The sequence below is a fragment of the Pagrus major genome, chromosome 20 (genome assembly GCF_040436345.1).
Source record: "Pagrus major chromosome 20, Pma_NU_1.0".
NCBI lineage: Eukaryota > Metazoa > Chordata > Actinopteri > Spariformes > Sparidae > Pagrus > Pagrus major.
The window spans coordinates 21,401,377-21,417,874 of NC_133234.1; the positions used below are offsets into that span (position 1 = coordinate 21,401,377).

The window sequence follows — 16,498 nt, forward strand, 5'->3', positions numbered from 1 at the left end:
CAGAAAACAAGCAATAAGTGAAGGACACCAGCTGAGAGCTAGCTGGGTCCTTCAAGACAACACACACAAACACACTTTTGGAAGCTGAGGACACGGGGGGTAGACGAGGGAACAGGTACCAGACATTTCACATAGCTACCTTTCTTTTTTTTAGTTCGTCCAGCTAAAACAAGAAGCATGAGCACCAGTTACACAGCAGCAAAAGCCGGCACATACAGTACGAAGAAGCTTGCAGAGTCAGCCATTACAATCACATATGAGGCACTTTAAGAATTATGCAGAGAAAATGAAATAGCGGCAGCTCCGTGAGTGGAAGAAGAGCCAATTTATGTGGCTATCAAACAGGCAGCAGTGGGGAGCAGTGACAGCCAGTGATAGGAAACAGTTTGTCTTTTTTTTTTTTTGGTGGTGTGCACTTACTGTCAGTTCCCGAGCAGTCGCTGGCTGACTCAATCTTCTCCCTGGAAGAGGCAAGTGTTAAAGTACTTAGAGCCAGAACACACTATCGACTCAGCTACTGAGAAGCTGCTGATATATGGTGGAAAATGTGGGAAATATATGTGCTGCTCGCGACTTCATTCATGACATACTTCCTGGTGTTTGTGTGCATGTGTGTGTTTGAGTCTGAAATCCCTCTCTCGTTATTCACTCTTCCCTACATGATCAACAGTAGTTGGCAGTAAATTAAGATTTTGTACGTGAACCACTGAATGAATCACTGACAGGTGCTGTGTTGCTTAACAGGACTCGACAGGAACAGTTACAAGGTTGCCATTGGCAACCATTTTGGGTAAATCTTGGCCTTTGACATTAATGACAGAAAAACATGCAGCCAAAAATAAATACACAACCCATACGGAAGAGCAATATATGACATATATGCCCTATATCAAGACTGATGCTGTCGTATCTCACCTATAAGACAATATATGATTATTACATGGAGATATAGGTTCATATAATCAAATATGAAATATTGAGAGAATATATGTATATTAATATATGAATATTAATAATTATATATGTGACATATATGCCAAAATGTAATTTACATACATTTTGTACACATGTGTGTGCGTGTGCATGTGTGTATGTCTTACGGGCTTTCTGCCTCAGGCGCTCTGCTCAGAACTCTCTGCAGTAGCCCGGTCAGACTTGCTATCTGCTTCTCCATGGCCTCCATACGCTCCCTGAACCACACACCATAGACACACACAATACTCAGAACAGATGTCGGACATGTTTTTTACATAATTCATACTGAATACTATAAAAGGTCTCCCTGTGAGTTCTCCTCTTAAGTCCAAATCATCGCATTCTGTTTTTACTTACGTTCTACAAAGCGTCCCAACTTTTGGATGGATAAATATTGTTGTGTTGTGCTAAACATGTATCTACAGGGAGTAAATATATACATCGTACTAAACATATGCATATCACAGTCATACTCATCATACTCATGAATAACAGCATGCATGCAGACACACTGTATGTGTTGACGCCCTCCTACCTGGTCTCTGTTTCATTTCCTAACAGAGGAGATCCGAAGCCTCCAGCGCTGCCTCCCTCCCCTCCAGGACCGGCCATCAAGCAGAGCTGCTCTGAGGTCAGACCCAGCCCTGAGCCCTGGCCCCGGGCTTTGGGACTGTCCCCAAACACTGATGAGGTCACTGAGTCCCTTCTCAAACTCTGCCTCCCAGGGGAGCCCCGCCCGGGCATGGTGCCTCCGTACGAATCCCTCATCTCGGGTATCTTCTGTGGGGAAGAAGGAGGTGGCACCCGCAGCCCCATCGCCAACATGGACGCAGCATAGGCATCATTATAAAGCGGTCCTCCTGGTCTGTAGAGAGCACCAGATTCCATTAGCTCTCCTTGTAAAGCAGCTGCTGTATAGGAGGTGAGTGAACGCATTGATCCAGCACCTCCCCCTCCTCCACCTCCCCCTCCTCCTCCTCCACGGCGGTATAAGGAGCCATAAGGGTCTGCTCTGGCTGGTAGAGGGGAGTGAGGACCTCCTGCCAGACTCAGCCGACTTGGGTCTGGACCCAGAGAGTAGGGATCCGCATAGATCCCCCCTCCCCCACGTTCGTCTCCCCGCAGCAGCACCATGCTCCTGGACCCCCCCACTTCATCGTCAGGCTTCACGTCCCTGCGCTCCAGGATGGCGCTGGAGGAGGCGACGAAGGCCTGCTGGGTGTGATGGGGCTGGTGGAGCTGTGGTTGCTGGTGGGGAGAGGAGTGGTGGGACTGGGAGTGCGGGTGCGGCAGGGAGTGGGTGTGGTGGGGCGGCCCTGCGTAGGAAGAAGGCCTGCCACCGCTGTAGAGGAGGCGAGCGCGGGACGGTGAGGCTTGAGGGGACGCAGAGGACGATGAATGCTGGGAAGACATCGGTGGGTTACTGAGGCGGCGGTTGGGTGGAGAGTCCTGTGGTGCATAAACCATCTCCCTCTATGAATAAATAAAAACAACAGATATAGAACTGAGATAGTATCACAGAGCAGGAAATCATTCCTAACTCGGAAAAAAATTTGACCTAAGAGTAAAATTAATCGGGTTTTTTAAATTAGAAAATGATCCCTCTCGTTTTCACATTCTGTGGGATGAGAAAAATGTATTGATGACAACGAGCTTATTAAAAGATCTTTTTAACAGAGAACATGGAGCTTTGCAACAGTGATGATTTGGGTCTGTAACAGCCAATAGTTTCAGCAGTAATAAATCAAACTTTGATCACTCTCACAGCTCCTTTCATCTACAAACCAACGAGATAATTATTTTCTTCCCCAACTGTGAGGGCACACAAGTTAACAGGGAAGTATAGTTTAACAGTAAATTAAACAGTTATGGATGGATGAAGTGTCCAAAGCCCCACAGAGGGTTTGCTGCTTACAAAGAATTATTTATAAAACACAAGCAAGATGTGTTGCTAACAAAGGAACTGTTGAACAATGTGACTGGATGGAACTGAAAAGATGTAACACAGTCCAATTATCTTCTATTGTTGTTTAAGTCCTATTGTAAGCTTACCAGTGTTTAAAGCCTTAAGCCAATGGACAATTTATATCATGAGGAGATTCAAGCAATTCATTCAAGTTTATTTTAGGGTTTATTTCAGGTTGCATTATAAAATGAAAGTCAGTGACTTCATATTACATAAACAAAACATATATACAGTCATTTACATAGATATAAACATAAACTCCTAGTGCATTTCTTTGGTGTCAGATTAAATGTAAACAGCAGCAGCAACATGGTGAAAATAATACTGTCGGTATCTTCATATTAAAAGTTCGACATCAGGTTAACATTGTCCATCTGTTTTAAACTGCGTTTGAGTCCACCTCTTCTTTTCCAGCTGCAGTCCTGTGCTCTGGTGGCCCGGAGCATGGTCTACCTGTTGAGTACAACAGCTTGATGGTGGTGGAGACAGGCCTCTGTAAAGATGTGGTGGAGATGGGTCTCTGTAACGATGTGGTGGAGACAGGTCTCTGTAAAGATGTGGTGGAGACGGGTCTCTGTAAAGATGTGGTGGAGACGGGTCTCTGTAAAGATGTGGTGGAGACGGGTCTCTGTAAAGATGTGGTGGAGACAGGTCTCTGTAAAGATGTCATACAGACAGGCCTCTGTAAAGATGTCGTACAGACAGGCCTCTGTAAAGATGTCGTACAGACAGGCCTCTGTAAAGATGTCGTATATACAGGCCTCTGGTAAGATGTGGTGGAGACAGGTCTCTGTAAAGATGTCGTACAGACAGGTCTCTGTAAAGATGTCGGACAGACAGGTCTCTGTAAAGATGTGGTGGAGCCAGGTCTCTGTAAAAATGTCGTACAGACAGGCCTCTGTAAAGATGTCGGACAGACAGGCCTCTGTAAAGATGTCGTATATACAGGCCTCTCTAAAGATGTGGTGGAGACAGGTCTCTGTAAAGATGTAGCAGAAACAGGTCTCTGTAAAGATGTAGCAGAGACCTGTTGTACTTTGGGAGAAACGAAACGAAAAATTGCCCTGAAAAACTGAAATAAAAATAACCAAAACACTGAGCAAACTTTTGTTCTATGCCTACAGATATCTGCAGTCATATGCAGATTTTTGTAGGTAAATTAGACATGTAGGTTCAGTTTCCTCTTGAAATTGTATGAGATTTGCTATTTTTAGAAATAACAAAATTTGACAAATGACCGAAAAACTAGCCATTAAAAAAATCTTAATGTCGCAGTTTACTGTAACATTTTACAGCGATTTATAGATGCTGTTTCAAGATTGACAGGAAAGACTCTAAATTGCCCCCCCTAAGTGCGTTTTAAGTTGCACTTGATAGCTTATTGATGGACTGAGTATGAAGGGATTATCTTTTGGCATCAATCCCAAATGTCAGACAGAAAGGCAAAACAATGCGGAGCAGAGCAGCAGAGTGTAAGTGAAAGCCCTGCGTCAGAGGACACCAGCTAAGAGTTATAGATACACCGAGGAAACACAAAAGAGGAAAACACTGTAATTGCTTGTGATGCACATAGCTATCTTCTGAAGACGATGCAAAGTGAAAAACCAATATTTCTACATAATAACCCTTAGGTCTCTGACAACAACACCCTGTGGACAGCCTCGCAGCAGACTAATGACTCTAGTGTCATCATGTTCCATCTTGTATCTTAGCAACAGCCTTGTATCGACACCATCATTTAGCCGAGCTGAAGACATAAAGACATTTCACTCCACCTCCAAGACCCCCTGAAGTCACAACACGTCTATCGCAGGTACACATCCCCAAAAGGTTCGTCCCATGGCGTCATTCAAATGTGGCCTCCCGCTGAGGAAAATCTGCCAATCAATCTCATCCTTAACCACTTCCTGTCCGCCAGTTGCCAGCTCAGATGGACTTCAGTAATCCCGGTCATGCTTTTGTGGTGTGCAATCATGGAATAATCTTGGCTCTGCTGGCTGGGGTTCAATAAGCTCATACACACACACACATGTCCTCGCCGTTCACCTTGATATTGGCAGAGGCAGCAATGTACCTGACACACATAAAACTCAAGGTAAGCCAGCCGTTTTGATAAGGCTGTAAAATGCTAGGAAGGTTTCAGAGCTATGGGCGCAACCTGAAGACGATCCCGTGAGAGAGACTAACAGTTGACCTCTAAAACATTAGCAGGCAGCTGTGAATAGCACACAAACACTGGCAGGCTGAAAAGCAATCACACACATGAGCATGTAAACAAAAGGCCCCAGGGGTGTTTGATTGACGGCAACGAAAACGACAAATGTGTCAAAAATGCCGTGCCGTCGAGAGCACTCACATCACCTCGGCTATTTAACATGCAGATTCATTTTTCACAGCGTGCGTGCTGCATATGTCTGCTTTTCTGTAATGTAATTTATCTGGTTTATAATTTATTTTATTCCATAAAAGCAGCATTCTCTAACTCTTTAAATTACCGCTCTCTCATTTCCATAATCACAGTGTAATTAGACGGCAACAAAATGCACCGAAAACACTAACAGGGCAAAACTGAAAGACATCCGGCACTCTGTCTGTGTATTGGTAATGGTTTACTTTGCTACAGCTGCAACCAAATGCATACAGCATTAGTAATCATGCTAATCAGGCTGATGTTCACTCTGCCAGCAGCTGATTGATGAATTCAGATAAGCTACTGAACAGTTAAGGGGGATACAAAGTAGGGGTGTCACCTGGGCATTAATTAAGGAGTTATTATTAAAGTACAAAGTACATTATTCGTCATTATACAACACAGAGTTGCATAACGAAATGGAAGTTTGTAAACTCCTTCATGCTACATAAATAACAGAACATATATACAGTTGTTTAGATACAAATATACATAAACGAGTAGTGCATCTTTTGAATCTGCGTCTGGGTTTATGTAAGCAGCATCTCCACATCTGCATCTTCATATCAAAAGTTTGACAGCAGGTGAACACTGTCCATCAACTTTGACTGTACGGATTTCCTCGTGTGAGTGCGCCCTCAGGCATGCAGGAAAAATACAAGGTTACGCCTAGAGATGGGGCTGACCATGTGTCTGTGTAATGTAATCTATTTTTAAAACAGACTTCATAAAATTGGTAAAAAAAACTAAATCAAGGTATCAGTATTGAAATTCTTTTAACTAGCCCTAGTCCTTGGGGTCAGGATTCTCCTTATCCATGTTTCTTTAAGCAAAACTCTAAATTTAAATAAACTCAACCACACCAACAGTTCAATTTTCAAAGGTTATATGAGAGCAATGAGTTACTTGAAAAGAAAAAACAATATTCGTTATAGTTCAGTCCAGTTTCATATCATTCAGTTCTGTTTACAAAGTAACAAAAATACTCCACTTTTCCCAATTATCCAATGATACAATTCAAAACAAAGTCGTATTCTCAACCATTTCAATTAACTCACACGCTCCAGAAGCTGTTCACCAGGCTGCTCCTGCCTCATGTTACTGAGAGTGGCATTATTAAGCAACTGTCGAATCCTCACAGTTTTTCTGCCGACGATGTGTTCTTTGCTGACATAACTTGGCGTGGCCACAAAAAAATGCTGCCACACCGATCCAGAAAGCAAGAGGATTTTCCAGTTTTGTTTCTCCTGTACCTCTGACTGCAGCATTGTTGACAGGGTAAAAAATGCACCTGCAGGCAAAATACTCTGACGATGACTGTGTCATCTTTGAGGTGTTTTGTTTTCTTCAGACACACACTGGATTTGCGCAAGTAGGTGAGGTTGGAAATCCAGCTTTCAATGAGCAAAATGGAAAACTCATTTTGATCGATTTTAACCCCATAACCCCACTACGAAGATAAAGGAGGAGAATAAAAAAAGCACTCCTTTAAAGTCATTTCAAAACATTGTTGCTACCACCTGCATCTACATGCCAAGAGGGCTACCCAGCGCTGAAACAACTTAGTTGAGTCACCAAAAAGTTGATCACCCGAAAAATAAACATCAACATGTTTTAGAATAGTCAGGGATACCAAAACTTTTCTGAACAATGGATTCAAACATGCTGATTGATGGGTCAGTTTCTATGATGTCCTCCTGCATCATCAGTACAACACAGACCCACCCGGGGAAAATAAAACTCCTGAGACTGACAACAAGTCGTGCAGCACTTCACCTTTTTGTGTATTCATGCTCTCTGCTGACACAAATAGCTCAAGAAGAAATTCACCGATGATGAGCATTATCATGTGTTATTATTAGAGACTTGTATTTTACTGGAGGGCATAGTTAATGTGTGGTTTCTATATTCCACTCACTTTTTAATGAGGAGTTGCTGAAATAAACAAATATGACCTAAACACAGCACTGCAACGCCTGTTTAGTCCGAACCTGAGTTTGATTGACAGTCTTCCAAAATGAACCAAAACAGACGGAGAAGCACAGCAGAGTTGAAAATGTTTTCTTACACAACAGTAGTACAAGTATAGCTCATAATAAGTGATGACCGATCGACGGCCTGTTTTTGCTATAAATTGTTGTTTATTGTTGTTGTGGGAGTGATGAGGACACATGCAGCGCAGATGGATTGCACAAAAATTCATTGTAATTGAATAAAATTATAGCTTCACAGCCCAGAGAGTGATATAATTATTATTCAGGCCAAACACATAATTTCCTCAGTTTTGTAACCGCTGGTTTCAAGTCATTTGTTTGCTGTTTTTCTGTTATGAGTCATTGTAAACTAAATATCTGGGTTTTAAACTAAAACATAGTTTGTAATTTCTTTTTAATCTTTATTTGTGTGTTGCTTTTTTAGTTTTTATTGTCTTTTAAATGCAGGTTTAGTATTATCTTAATATCTTATTTTTTAATGTTTTTCTATGCCCCCGTAAAGCATTTGGAAAAGCCTCGTGTCTGAGTGGTTATATACAAATAAACTTGTTTTACCTTATGGACCCAAATGATTAATCAAAGGAAATATAGCAGATTAAACATAAAATGACAATAATCATTGGCTGCAGTTCTGCTGCTCTAAACCCGTGTAGCATTAAACCTCTGGTAAAAGTGATGTTAAATAAGCAGGGTTGGGTTTTTTGACAGGAAGTCGGACCATCTCCATTCGTGATCGTGGCGACCATAATAGATATTTTAAGTCAAACCACGATGTTGTTCTTACCCTAACCAACTGGTACTGTGTCTAAACCTAAGCAGAGCATAAGCACAGCATTGTAAAAGAGTGAAATACAAAATTTATGGTGATTGGTTACCTTTACATTTAAAAATATCCATGAACCACATTAACAGCTTGAACTGCACCTCCACTGCCGACCACGTGCATGTGTGTGTCCTCATGCATTCAGGTGACTAGTTTCGAAGCCTTTTTTATTAAGTGCAGTACATTTTCCATTTGCCAATACTTTTACTGCGCTGATCCCACTCTCCCACCATGACCCGGTCCTCAGATGAACTGGATAGCAGTCTATCAGCCCCGACTGGTGTTTATGCTATTTTACAGGCTGTCGGCATCCAGTCGAGTCAGCACCAATGATGTGAAGGACTGGCGCTGGTCCAAGAGCAGTACTGCTGGAGTAAGGTCACATGACTCACTCGTACGCTCTCAGCCGACTTCTGCTTGGACGTATTATGTAATGCAAAATAGTGTTTGTAAACACACGGATATAATATCAGTGTGACGTGGGAGAAGGCTGCTGGTGTGGGTCAGAATATATAACAATTTTCAAGGCGAATTACAAAAAATGGATGATGTGGTTGGTTGCTATCTGCCGCCGCCAGAAAGACACAAGTGTTTGTCTCGCTCTTTAATCTGTGAGTCATAAGACAGCAGAATGAATCGGTGATGAAGGAAAAGGTGACTGTGACTGAAGGAGGATCCTTTTCTTGGCATTTCAGCATTGAAATACTACACAACTCATATGGGTGAAGAGTCAGGAATACTGAACAACAGCTCACCTTTTTCTTCTCTAAGGAACTGTGCTGAATCAAATTTGCACTCACACAAAGGTGGCTGAATAAAATGACACTAAATATGTGCACACACGAGCACAAACACTCACCCGCAGGTCTCCATTAGCCAGGTGTGGGTTGTGGTGTCCAGGGTAGGTGCCGTAGATGGGCTCTTTGCAGTAAATCTTAATTACGCAGCGGTCCTGAACGTCCCGCGGGTCCTCCAGCTCGTAGAAGACGTTACGGGTTTCATCTTTGATCAGCAGAGCCGTGCTGGGAGACCTGAACATCAATAGTCATCAAAACAAAAACAGAAATAATCAAAATGCTGATAAAGATTAGATGCAAAGACAATTTCAGCAGCTATTACCCCCTAATAATCAGTGATATACATTCATTTACAGACTAAGAGAGGAATCAGGAGCCTCTTTAACTGCATGAAGCGCCTGTAATGAGAGAATCTGTCTCATATTGAACTCATCAGAAGTGTAATATTCACTGAGTGTGAGTTTAGAGAGTCCTGCTGACAATAACAATGTGAACTGAATGTATCGCAGAGCAGTTTCAGAGCAGATTAAACAGATAATCTAGAATTAATACCTTGATGAAAATGACTGAATATTGATTTTGTCTCGTATACAAACTTGTTTAACAGTTTAACATTACGTCTGAGCTTTAAAGTCAAACTGAAGTTCATTTTCAATACGAAAACGATGGTATTTGTTTTCACTGCAGTGATAGCACCCCGTGCTGCTCCCATCTCTGATTCGAGCACTTACTACTACTTACTCTGATAAGAGCTGAGGTCACAGACTACCTGTTGCTGGGAGCTTTACAGTCTGGTTGTTTGCCAGCTCCACATCTGCAGCCATGGAAGGAGGCCAACTAACACTAACCCGGCCCTCCTCCTTTGTATAATGTGTATCGATCACTGCAAGTGTGCAGGGACTGCAGATGACTCAGCAGGTGTTGAAATAACCAGGGTTGGGGGGGTTACTTAGTAGTAGTAGAAGTATCACAATATGAAAGTAATGTAATTTGATTACTTTAAATTACTTTTGGAATACCTCAATACCAAACATATGCAAAAATAGACAAGAAAAATAAATATAAATAAGATAACTTTGATTTAAGCTTAATAATGAGTGTGTTTTCTGTAAAATACTGTAATCCCGTTAGCAATCTTGTTTTTTAATGAATGTATCTGTAATCTAATTACACCTTTTTTTGTGTAAGTACATAATCCTGTTACATATATTCAGTTAGGCCGGGTAATAATAAACAAACAGTAACACCTCGGGTTGATCAGTGCTGAAGTTACCAAGCTATGCTATGTACCTTCCACTTGCTCCACCGCTAGTTAGCTTAGCTTTCTAGCTTCCACGTCCTAGGTTGAATACAAATTAACAGCAAAATGGATCCTCTCAAATATTGATTGCTGTAAAGGGACAGATTACATCCATAGCAAAGCTGTATGAGTGCAGATTTTTGTGACAAATTTACAACCTACAATTTTACCTACCTACAGCTTCCCTACTTTTTCGGAGTCAGGGATGTATTACAGTTTATATTTCCTCTCACAAACAAGAGAAACGTTCACATTCCAGCTTTACTTTAAAAAATCATTTCATGATTTTTAAGCCTTGACTCTAAAGATGAGATTTTATGGATATTCACTTGTGAGCTGAAAGATGCTATTTCACAGCTGCTTTGGCTTTATTGATTTTCACCTCCTTGTTTGATTCTTTCCTGCTTTCATTCTCCGTCTGTTTATAAAAGTTATTATTTTTATTTCTGTGCCTCAGGAAGAAATTTCAATGTGTCACTTAAACTGCTCACCTTGCGACTGATTGATAAAACCTGCAGTACAGCACTGAAGATGTTCACAAACATCTAGGCCAATCAATGAGCATGTAAACAATAACTTGTGTATTTACAATTTATGTGTTTCATGTAATCCAGGCGTACCTGAGCATGGCCATGGTGAGCCTCTGGGGGAACATGTGCACAATGAGGGCCCTCAGAGTGTCCAGGCTGGTCAGCTCGTGGGTCAGGTGCACCCTGCGAGTCTCCTCTCCAAGCTGGAGGAACAAGATCCCTGCATTTATGGATGGGGAGGAGCAATGAGGGAGATCCAAGATGGTTAAAGGGGTGGTGATGAAAACAGAGAGTGGAGGGACAATTTTCACCTCAAAATATCAGCGTCTCTGTGCCAGCTGAGAGTGGAGAAGAATCAACTCAATAAAACCCATTTCTCACACATTTCAGCCATTTTAACACTAAACATATCTGGCAGTCATTCAGGATTCACAGAACCATAGTTACATGCATAACACTTGTTTTAATGTGGTGCAAATTGGCTCACGTTTCCCCTCACCACTACAACTTCTACTCCTCCTGTTTGCATGCTCTCAATTTTTCTTCTTTGCAAAATAAAACTCCAAACTTGCTGCTGACAGTTGATTTTTGTATTTACTACAGGTTTAAATCCCCAGTTTCATCACAATATGATATTATATATATATATACATACCACAATCACAATCACGTCTGCCACGATTTAATTCAGGGGCTTGTGGTGGATATGGCATGCGGTTTGTGAGTTGACTCGCCTTTTCTCCGAGATCCAAAATATTTCAACACTGCTAAATTATGGGTTTTTTTGGCTGCTGCCAACACCTGCATGACACTAGCATGACCTGGATAGCACACATACAGACAAAAGCTACATTGGAAAGATGTAGTATGGGGAGCGCTTGCTTATTGGGAAGTGTTGGAGGGACGTTGCCATCTAGTTTACATCTTGCACGTTGAGATTTTTGATGAATAATCATCAGTAATGTGGATATAAAGACAAAGTGTGTAAAGATAAGCATTAGAACAAGTAAACAGGTACATCACTTTACTGTAATGCAACCTTTAAAACCAGAAAAGACAACATTTATCATGATATCATGTAAATATAATATATTGCCCTGCCTTAACTGTAAAGATAATTTACCGGCACAAAAAAGTGAATTTAGTCAAGTTACTTTTTAAGATGCTATCTCAGCCTCACATGTGGTCCATATCTAACACCATCTCAGGTTACAGATTGATGGAAATTTTGAGGTGTTGGAACATGAATCGAAAGTATTTCTTGTAACTTCTGCTAACCAACATCATTCTTCACTCTGATGTGTGCCGTGGATTGTATCACACCTCCACATATAAAGCCTCATGAAACAACACATAATTATCATCCACCTGGAAGCTGCAAGTGTAAAATATCACCAGTGTCGAGTGATAGATGTCTTACAGGACAGTTTAAACACCAAAGAAAATGTGGCACATGTTGCTTAAAACCTTTTCCATTTAAAAAAACAAAAAATAGCTATTTTTAGCTTTGTGTGGTTACATGACACATTTAAATTGCCATACGCTGACACAAATTTATAGTATTCTACATGGATATATTATTACTAAAGCTTCAACATTCTGCTGCTGCAGAAAAATGAGAAATTCTTAACAGATGCTCTGCCAAGATTTACAATCAATCATTGGTTGCATTTTGATTTTATAACTCCTGCCTCCTCCTCCTCCTCCTCCTCGTATGTGAGATAGATACTTTAAAGCAGCAGATGATTTCGTTTTCGCAAAAGCCATTAATCAAAGACGACAGGCAGCTTGGCAGCATCATTTGGAAGCATTAGACAGCTCTGTTTATATTTAGCGTTCATATAGGCAGTGGACCGAAGTCTGACTTTGACTCGACACTCAGAGGGTTACGTCAGGTTTACTAACACTTGATGCCTTCAGTCGACTCAAATAAGTGATTCCCTGAGAGAGGACGCTGCTTTACAGTCACAACTAATGTGTCTTGTCAAAAACATCAAAGAAGATTAATAGTTTTCATGCATGAGCACGTCCAGTGTGCGATTGGCTCCCAACTTGTCAATCAAAGTGATGTCACTAGACCGGAGATATCCACAGTCATCAAGGCTGATAGTGAAAATGAGGGAACATTAACTTGAGCTGCCCTCTAAAAGTGGATGAATTGAATCATCAGTTGAAAAGCCACTGCTTCAGAGCGCTGAATGTTATCAGTCGAATCACTGGCCTTTTGTTTCACAGTCTCATTGTTCTCGGAGCGACACGGGAAACCAACATGGCAGCTTTTCTACACGACACTGTATCACAACAATCTCACTGTGATAGAGACAAGTGATGGAGAAGGAGGAGAGAGCAGCGTGACTCAGGAAGTTGTGTCAAACCATTTCCTCTACTGCCGAAACTGCAGTGTGAGTCTTGCAGGTGAAATGTGTAAAAACAACATGACATGAGGCTGTTATAGGAGTGCTGTGAGGAGCTGCTGCTCTGCAGGTGAGTTAGATGAAGCTTCCAGAGTGTCAGCAGAGGTCATGATTAATAAAGTTTTGTTGAAAATTCTAGTTTAGCTGTATCGACTAACAAGACCAAGCCTGCGTTCCAATATTCATCCTACCATACTCGTCAAGATGCCAGAAAAAGATGTCCCAGTAAATCCTACGTCAAATGCAGAAATCCAAAAATATCTAGATGTCCTACTGCATCCAGTCACAATTTGCAGTATGCAAGCCGGCATGCTTGTCTGGCTATTCTTACCCACAATCCCCTGAAGGATGCAGAGAGCACACAGATGAAAGCTGTGTTCCAAATCGCATACATTTTGTTATTACTTCAAATTTTGCACTACGATGTTTGAGCGAGAGACTCAAAGTGAAAGGTAGGAAGTCGCAGTTGTTTACTGCATGCCACATTATGTACTTTAAAGGCAGCTGCAGCACATTGAGAAATTAAAAAGGAATAGTAAGTGCTTCAGGAAGCGGTTTAAGAGTCGACAGACGGGCTCTGTGTACAGAGTAGTGCTTTGAGCTGAATGCTAACATCAGTATGCTAACATGCTCACACTGATAATCTTAACGCTGATGTTAAGCAGGTACTGTTGATACCTGCTTACCTACATCTTGATCATTTGCTGATTAGCATTAAACAGTGGTGCTAAAGTACACGTTATTAGTTTCAAGGTGTATGTTTTTTTAAAATGTTTAAGAAGCTCTGTGGCGCTCGAGGAAATGTTAGAGAATCATCAAATTTAAGACACTGAAAGTGACTGCCGAACTTAATGGCAATCCTTCCAATAGTTGTTGAGGCATTTTCACTTTTACCAAATCACTCAGGGATTCACAACTCATGGTGTGGTTTTTCCCTAAAAAATCATGTAAAAACTTCATTCATTTTTAAGTTATGACTTTTTTTAAATGTAGCTCAGAGGCCCTTCAATAAACTTCAATAAATCATAACTAAAAAAGGTTTTGGAGGACAGCTACAGGATTTTGCAAGGCCGCATGAAGTATTTACATGAATTTTTTCATGAAAATTTAGACATGAACTGGCAGGTCCTAGATGAGTTCCCAGAAATCTTAATAGACGACGATATAGAACTGAAACCTAATATCCTAGCTAACTCTTGCATTTGTTAATATGTTGTACTTGAAGGGTTTGAGTGATTCTCGGCAGGCTTCTACTGTAGCTGATCTGACAGATGGACCCATATGGTGTCTCAGTGAAGGTCATAAGTAACAGTGTAGATTTTTTTTCCCTTAAAGATGCTGGTCTGACCTGGCGCCCGCAGCTTTGCCTGGCTGGATGAGCGAGCCAGCGGCAGGCTCTGGCGAAGCCGGTTCATCCGGTTAAAGCCGATGGGGATATCAGGCTCCGACATGGTCTCTAGATGTTCAGCTGACGCGAAGGATACCCTGCTGGCCTGGTCAGCGAGAGCCGGTTGTGTTGGGCTGAGTCGTGTCACACGTGGCGTGCGAGTCTGCAAGACACAAGATAAGAAGTTAGGAGAGGAAAAACGGGTAAAGAGAGAGAACAGTTGATGGTGAGGGATTTGATCCTGCCGTGATGGCCTCCTTTTCTCTTCCTGTGTGCATATTGAGAGTCATTGGTGCAATACAATCTAGGTGTGTAAGCTACTGCTAAACATATATGGCCATTTCAGATGTTAATGACTAATTAATTAATTGCAGTTAAGAATTTACAGGTGCCTTTTGTAAGAAATATCCATCTGTTGAATTCATAATCGAAACAAAAAGGGGGCAGTACATCACCATAGCAACTGTTAACTGCTGCTAACTGTTGATGCCCCTAGCAAGCTCAGTTAGCCGTGCAGCTAGCGGCCCAGACTGTGAGCTCAGAGGACCTGAGAGGGTTGGATTTTGATGGGACAGTTGTTGAAGAGCTGCACAATTAAAATGAAGTCATTATTTTGTGTTGTGTTCAGTATCAGGTAACTTCATGTTTATTTTATCTGCTCTTTTAACTCTGAATGTATCCTCCCCTGATTTTGCATCAAACATAGATCAAGCCAGTGGTTTAAACTGTTTAAAACATCAAACATATTTCACATGCTTTATTATTAACCGATAGTCAATATCAATTAAGAAAACAGGTTAAAATATGCATCCCTAATTGAATTGTAAAATAAGGCATTTTCATTTTGCACAAATCCTACAGTGTGCCTTGGATTGTTTATGAAGGAGACTTGCATTTTATTTTATTTTTTTCTTATCAAGATTTTATTTTATACAGTGCAATGAGTTTACAAGATGGAGAATAGCAGAATAATCAATGAGTTGACACCCCAAAAAAACAGGAGAACGCACAAACAAAGAAACACAAAATGGCCCCAGGAAATCGATGCGAAGAAACAAAACAGCGACTGGAAAAGACTACACGCAGACAAATAAACAGTTTACCTCAGACAATGCAGCCTGTACATCTTCCTCTACCAACAGAGGCTCAATAAAAATGACTCTGAATCCTGGAGATAAATTTAGAGCGTCTCGAAAGAGCAGCACAGCCACTGGGTTAAATAAACCGACAATATTAGAGTCTGAATCCGCCCAGACTGCCCTCAGAATAGTCCACCTGCATTAATGATGACGCACAAAAACTATTGAACAGCACTTCAATTAAAGTTTCAAAGGAGGAAAGAGGAGCGTGTAGGAATGATGATAAAAACTGGGCAGGCAGCAGTGAAATGTTTCCGAAGAAAGATAAAATAAATGGATGTTACTCTGCAGAGCGGTCTGGCCTCAAGCAGACGACAGCGAGCTGCCTTCAACCGATCCGTAAAGAACTGAGTGAACTCGAGCATTGTAATGACAACAACAAAGCCAAACCCGATCACGGCAGCTTCTATCTGTAATGCAGATTACCAGATATTTCACCTGTCCAATTTGAACCACTGGGGAGCCCAAATTGTGAAGGACCTCTCATTACAGCACTACCAGGAGCTGCTGCAGCAGGTTGGCTTTTAATGAATCCTCACTGACAGACATTTTCCAGCCCAAAGAATACAGTAATGAGCTCCCACAGTGCTATGTGAAGCCAGCTCCGATTGCCTTCTGCATCTGTGGTCTTTGCTTAGTCCTCGCGAGCGCTATACGGTTGATTTCTGGAGGCTACAACAAGCTGAGCGCATGCAGGCATGACACTCAGCCATGCATGTGTACGCAAACATGTAGGAAAACACTAACAATCGTGTCAGAAGAC

The 16,498-nt window shown here is 41.5% G+C and overlaps 1 protein-coding gene across 1 annotated transcript in view; it reads right to left on the reverse strand.

Annotated features, from left to right (window-relative positions):
* The window catches only part of srcin1b (SRC kinase signaling inhibitor 1b), a 104,533-nt gene that overhangs the window by 12,502 nt on the left and 75,533 nt on the right, over positions 1-16,498 (reverse strand). Inside the window, exons 4-9 of the mRNA XM_073489970.1 lie at positions 14,558-14,759; positions 10,886-11,015; positions 9,028-9,199; positions 1,511-2,448; positions 1,101-1,190; positions 421-461 (exon numbers count right to left, since the gene is read on the reverse strand). Coding sequence (XP_073346071.1) covers positions 421-461; positions 1,101-1,190; positions 1,511-2,448; positions 9,028-9,199; positions 10,886-11,015; positions 14,558-14,759 — 1,573 coding nt within the window. The remainder of the gene's footprint in view (positions 1-420; positions 462-1,100; positions 1,191-1,510; positions 2,449-9,027; positions 9,200-10,885; positions 11,016-14,557; positions 14,760-16,498) is intronic.